This window comes from Poecilia reticulata, linkage group LG20 (genome assembly GCF_000633615.1).
Source record: "Poecilia reticulata strain Guanapo linkage group LG20, Guppy_female_1.0+MT, whole genome shotgun sequence".
In the NCBI taxonomy this organism is placed as follows: Eukaryota; Metazoa; Chordata; class Actinopteri; order Cyprinodontiformes; family Poeciliidae; genus Poecilia; species Poecilia reticulata.
Window position 1 is genome coordinate 18,984,014 of NC_024350.1, and position 6,854 is coordinate 18,990,867.

General features: G+C 39.6%; 1 protein-coding gene across 1 annotated transcript in view; it reads right to left on the bottom strand.

Moving 5' to 3' along the window:
* LOC103456734 (gamma-aminobutyric acid receptor subunit rho-3-like) overlaps positions 1-2,066 on the bottom strand; it is a 21,623-nt gene extending 19,557 nt beyond the window's left edge. Inside the window, exon 1 of the mRNA XM_008396444.2 lies at positions 1,504-2,066. Within this exon, the coding sequence (XP_008394666.1) occupies positions 1,504-1,640 (137 nt within the window). The 5' untranslated portion in view covers positions 1,641-2,066. The remainder of the gene's footprint in view (positions 1-1,503) is intronic.
* Positions 2,067-6,854: the final 4,788 nt, after the last annotated feature.

Consider the following 6,854-nt stretch of genomic DNA (forward strand, 5'->3'; position numbering starts at 1 on the left):
ACACACACACACACACACACACACACACACGCACGCACACACACACACACACACACACACCTAAGGAGAATTTGGAGAGATCATTTAACCTGACAGTCATGTTTTTGGACTGTGGGAGGAAGTCGGAGTACCCAGAGAGAACATTGCCCTTATTTACTGTGACAATAATAAGGGTCAAGGTCAGAGCACTGTGTTTCATGCTAACCTCAGCTAGCGTCTTAATAACAAGCTAAGAGTAGCAATGCTAGGTTTTAGCGTTCTTTCTGACCGTTTAACATATTTTTATAAAAGTAACCTTTTAAAGTAATCTCACCATTTTATCTGTTTCTAAAGGAGTTAGTTATATTATTAAAAAAAAAAACTCAGACATCTTTTATATTACTAGCACACACATCTGTTAGCATCGAACATGAAGTCAGATCTCAACCACTAAAATATTTAATATGTTTAAACTAAAAAAAACACAAAAGTTTTTTAAAACAAGAAAACTTTAAAGTTACTTAGCTTGCTGATGTTAGCTGGCTAAGGTTAGCTTTGCTAGCTTGGTAACTAAACTAATATCTGGCTAAACTAAAGTGAGTTTTGTAATGTTATGTAAAAGTCTATTGTATTTTATAAAAACTAGAAAGAATAATGGAAGATTTGTGCTAATATCCATTTGGCTTTTCATCTGTTCTAGCACTGACAAACTGAAGACTCAGTTGGGCAGCATGGATAGAGAGATAGAGAGAACGGCTCAATGTGAATGTAAACTGGTTCGGATGCAGGCAGGTTATTGGTTGACTCACCTCTGTTGACTGCCCATGTAAAGTTAAGGTCCTCTGACATGTTTGCTAATTAAACAAGCATCAGTTCTGACGTAAATGTCGTTCAACTGGTCAGTCAACAACTGTAGAGCAAGTTAGAACAAATGTGGGCCAACTTCCTGAAGAACAGGAAGCAACGACAGCAGACTCTGTTTTCACCAGTTCAATGCTGGTACCTCGATCCCATACCACACTAGCATGGACCATTAGCATCCTAGGACTTCAGGTTATCATATATCTGATTTGATAATCACTACAATACAGCTACCTGACCTTTAACACCTGCAGTACTTCATTTTGCCTTTGTTTTGATGCTTATCTTTATGTGCACTCACATTTAGTACCACCCAGGTGTGTCTAATAATGATTATTCTTCTGCATTCTTTGCTAGTTGCCAATATTTTCAAACTAAAACCACAGTGGTGTCCCTCACATACCAAAAGCAGACAGATTTACAGTTTATTCATCACTTTGGCTTTGGCTTGAGTGAAACTGAGGCCTGGAAGTTTTACAGTCGACAGCTGAGAGCAGAGCAAAATCTCTTTATGCTTTATGCTTTACAATGACGGAGATTACAGAGATATGATGCCTCCATCTGCCACTGTTCCTCCTCTGTCTCCTCATTTTCATTCCTAAACTCTTCCTACATCAGTCTGCTGGAGGACAAAACTTTGACAAACTTTAAATTGCGTCTCACCCTCCAAACTTGAACTTGCTGTTTTCTCCCAGGAAAACCTCCTTGTGCCTCCTGCGGTTGGAGCTGCGGCCGCCGGTCGCCGTGGCAACAAAGCTGGCCGCTGTCAGAGCCAGGCAAGCCAACACGTCCGCCTTCATTTTTCACAGGTCTCCCTGCCAAAACCGACACCAGAGCAGCATCCCCGCCGCAGCGAGCGCCCTGCTCCGCCGCCAGGAACATCCACACTCAGAGCCGGAGGTTCGGGTCCAGCATCCCGCTGCGGATCGCTGCTTCCTCCTCTTCACGGCTCCTGGACGGCAGAGGGACTTGACAGCAGGGCAGAGACATGAAGAAACCTCCTGACTGCCTCCTCTTCCTCACTCTGCCTGCTTCGTCTCCGGGTTGTGGTTCTATCTCTGATTAAAATCGATATGAATCTATTCCTCGCGGCGACAGAGGAATGACACTAATTCCACCCAAATCCTCTTATCCACGGCCACAGCAATCTTTCACTAACCTACAAACAGTCCGTCTCGCTCACACTCACTCCCATCAGTAATCAGGATTTTCTCGGCAGGACAATGAAAAAGCTGCACCTGCGGATTATCTGGAACACCTTCACGTGTCGGTGTGAATGTGCACGCAAGCAGAGGTCAGCCGGGGCAAACGGATCCCGGAAAAAGAGAAAAACATTGTCAAGATAATTGAGGATTTAATCCGAGCTGAAGTGGAGAGAAATGAGTCTAATCCAGAATAACACCTGTGGAAGAAGTTAGCCCACTGACACAGAAATCTGTCTCTGCTGTTGCACTTTATTAAAATAATGCTGTGATACATAAACAGACGTTTTCATCCGTCGTTGAAGTTTTCCTAACTGGTTAAACTTTCTGCAGTTTTTTCTTGGTCAAAAGTTTTATGAATATCAAAACATGATGAGAGAAGCAAGAGAAAAACACAACTTCAAAAGAGATTATGGCAAATTATCATTTCCAACTCAGCCTCTTCAGAGGGAAGCAAACAAAAATGACTGATTTTGCAGCACCTTTTTCAAAAGGTTGGGCTCAAAGTTAAACATTTTTAAGCTTTATTTTCACTGTCTTACAAAAACATTGTAAGTCACATAACCTTCCCTTTCTACTGCGTTGTATTAGGGCCATTAAGGATTTCCACCAAAATACTCAGACATTTTGAGATTAATTCAACAAGTTTTCTAGAAAAAAACAGGTAAATTTCTTAGTTTCTGCAGTAAAAAAACGTAAAATTTTTGAAATGTCTTTGTTTTCTAGAAAATTTGACATTAATCATAGTTTAGCTAGCACTATCTGCGTGCAGGAGTGCTACAGATTACACGGTTTATTTGGAGAAAAACTGCTAAGTTTTTGTCTTTTGGCTCTGAATGATTGCAGGTAAAACGTTCAAGAGATTTCAAGACACAGGAAGTTACATCAGAAGGGGATTAGTCAAAATTCAGCCGAGTTGCAGTGAATAGTCAGAAAAAAAGGAAATACAGAAATTAAGTCAGATTTGCTGAAAATTTGCAATGATTGGTGAAAATTTCTGCTTTTTCTTGTTGCAGGTAGAAAAGCAGGAATGCATTGTTTTTATTTTTCATTGCTTCGACGTCTTTATAGGAATCAGATTCCTCAAAGTATCTCAGGCGGAGGACACTTCAAGTTTTCCTGTGAGGAGAGAAATAAAGAGAGGCAGACAAATGTTTACGGATGGTTTTTCAAGCACTGAGCTCTTTTTCATTCTCAGAAATGCTCCTAGTTGTGTTTCCTCCTGTACAAGTAATAAATACTTAAAGCTTCTGTTTCAGAATAATAAACCTTACAGGTTCTTTAAACTCAGATCATTGGCAGTATTAACTGGACCTGCTTTGAGTAGCTCCACTCACTGCAAACTCTGATATTTCTCACCTTCTTCATCTTCCATTGGAGCCATTTTGAATCTGGGTTGATACAATACGTTCCTTTCTCAGTAACGACCCTATAAAGACAGAAACATCACAGATTAGCAGGATTATCACTGTTGTTTGATACCATTAGTCCTGCTCAGGAAACAATTAAATAAACGATGCATTCACAATTACCTAATTATTAAAAATCAGGGACAAAGTGACCAGAACTAGTATTACTACTAGTTCAGGACTGCAGACAAAGAACAATTAGGACACCCGAATAAATATCAATTTCTTTTAAATGGTCACACATCCGTCTCATTTTTTATTATCTCTGGACAGAAAGTGGTTTTACTGCACTCAATCAACACAAATCAACTTTGTTATACTCATTAAAACAAACATAACAACATTTTGCCAATTCTGTGGTTTGCAGATGTGATTTAATCTGATGTAACAACGGCCTACTTAAAGCACTGAAGGCTGTTTTACCACCTGACAGTCCGGTAGAATCAGCTGGATTTCATTTATTCACCTGTTCCCCTCCTCACCTGCGGGGGCGCTAAACCAAAAATCACTGAAGGGAACAACATGAGAACCTCTGAAGAAGACATTGAGCGCAACTTCCTGTTTCACAAAATGTAAATAAAGATGGAGTGGCGTCAGATTTGAGTGGTTGGAGGATTTTTCTTTTGTCTTTGACTAAAAACCGTGAATCATTTCTCCTGCTTGCACTAGTCATCGTTTTGGTTTTATTTACCCAGAATGCCCTGCGCTGTAGTCCATTTCCTGTTTTCAGAGCGGCCTCCGGTCTGCTGGGTGTTCACATATTCATTCAAACCGGACCAAAGTAAACTTCAACCGAACAGAGACCGACCAGAGTTCACACCTCCCCAAACGAACCGGACTGGAGTTGGATTACAGCGGACTGAACGGGACGGTGTGAGTGCAGCACATAACGTCAGATTCAAAGCTGCACCACTAGAGGGAGCTGAGCTCACAAACCTCCTGCGCTCTAAGAAAAAACCTGTGGTCACACCTGGAGCAGGAAGAGAGATAAAAGATGAAGTTGATCTGTATTTGCTGTGCTTACAGATAGAAATGTTGAAAACAGGATGGTCTCGGTATCTGTTCGAAACACTCCACGATCTTCAATCTGACTGCATTTGATCCTTCCTCACAGCAGGGAGGGATTACATGGCCTTTTTCTTTAACAGACGAACAGCCTGGAGGAAGAAACGTCAGAAAAAACATGAAGAAAATAGTTTTAACAATGTTTTTCCTTTCAACACTGTATTTATTAAAGCTTAAAATATATTTATAACACACAATGTTTCAAAAACCATTAAGAACCAACACACACTATATATATATATATATATATAGTTTTCCTTCCATCCATTTTCTTTCACCCATGTCCCTGATGGGGTCGGGAGGGTTACTGGTTCCTCTCCAGCTAACGTTCCGGGCGAGAGGCGGGGTCACCCTGGAGGTCGCCAGTCTGTCGCAGGGCAACATAGAGACACACAGGACAAACAACCATGCACACACACACACACACTCACACTCACACCTAGGGGCAATTTAGACAGACCAATTAACCTGACAGTCATGTTTTTGGACTGTGGGAGGAAACCGGAGTACCTGGAGAAAACCCACCATGCACAGGGAGAACATGCAAACTCCATGCAGAAAGACCGGGGCCGGGAATCGAACCCAGAACCTTCTTGCTGCAAGGCAACAGCTCTACCAACTGCGCCCCTGTGCAGCCCGTATATAGTTTTTTTTTTAGCTGTTTTTCAAATTAACATTAAACAATAGATTAACAAATGATATAAAGTGCAACAGTACAACATGTTTTTATAAAACTGTATTCTTTATTAAATGAAATGATTTTGTGCATAATCTTTTAGTTTTTTCTTATTTGTTAAAATTTTCCTTCCATAGAGTCTGACTTTCTAGAAATCGTAAAAATATAGATTTGGAAAATGTTGTAATCTAAAGGTCAGGAGGTTTTGTTGAAACTTGATCAAGAGAACAGATGTTATTTCCTTGAACTTAAAGCCAGTAAAATCAGCCTGATATTTGCTAAAAATGATCAGAATAAAAGTAAATTTTAAACATTTTTATATTTCAAATTCACAGTGTGACGTCTGCATGTTCAGACAAATTATAGATTTCCCATCTGAGGTATATTAAGGTCTGAAAGTGTTTCTGTTTTAAGAGGAATTGCTTTTTCCCTGTAGTTGTTTAAAATGGTTGGTGCTGCATAAACACATTAAATTGAATTTATTTTAATGCACAACGTTCACCGTGTTGGATTTTTATCTTGGTTTATTTGAATAATCAAGAGCTGAATCAAAACACAATATGCTGTTAATATTTAAGACGTAGATCTTCATGAAGACTGTTTAATGTGTTTTAAACTTTATTTTTACTATATTTATATATTTTTTTGACATCATATACTTATTATTTATAAACCAACAATCAATCTTTGCCTGTAACAAATACAAAATGTTAAAAGTTGACTCTGTGGATGAAAAGAACAAAGATGTAATCAAACCCTGAATTATTTGAACGGTACGTTACCAGCAGATGCAATGAGGACGAACCAAACAGCCAAGATGGACAGAAACATGTTGGGGTCGTCCAGATGTTGGCCTCTGCTCTGCAGCGAAGCCGTCTGGATCTGCTGTGAAACTATTTGCTACCTGCAGCTTAATGCAGCTCAGTCAACCTTTACAGCTCTTAAATAAATGAAATAAATAACAGGAAATGCTTTTTTAAGCAATGGTACTTCAGAGGAACATTCATGAGGTAAGTGCTGTGGACAAACAGAAATGGTCACAGGCAAAAAAAAAACAGGAAATCCACATTCTTAGGTCACAATCTGAAGCAGCCTCAGCCGGTTCTTCTTCTTACTTTATTATATATTTGCGTTATAAAAACTCTGCGTTGGTGAGATTATAATGAGATAATGTTGCACAGCACATAGGAGGCCATCAGATAAGCAACGAAGCTAAGCTAGACCATAAAAACCAAGCTTAACCATTCTTTTTTTTGTCGCTCTTGACATTGGCGGTTGCCGGAGCAACCGGTCGCACTCGGCTCCTCCCCTTTTTCTGTCGCCATCTGTGACTGCGGTCAGCTCTGTGGGTTTCTTATTATGAGTACTAACAAGTTGACAAGTTGCTTTAACAGACTTTTAATGTTTTAACCGAACCAGAAGTCATGACTTTACAAAGTTTAAAAGCAATTTTAGTTTTTCAGTCGGTTGTTAAATTGATTTTACTGCTACACCCAAATGGACCAGTTAAAGTTTTCCTTTCAGAAAATGTCAGACCAAAACATTTTCATCTGAATCACAGATCAGGTCAGAGTTCAAGTCAGCCCTTAACCAATTCCAATAAATGTATGTAAATGGACATTTTTGGAGCGGCCTAGTCAAAGTTTGATAATAAAATAAATT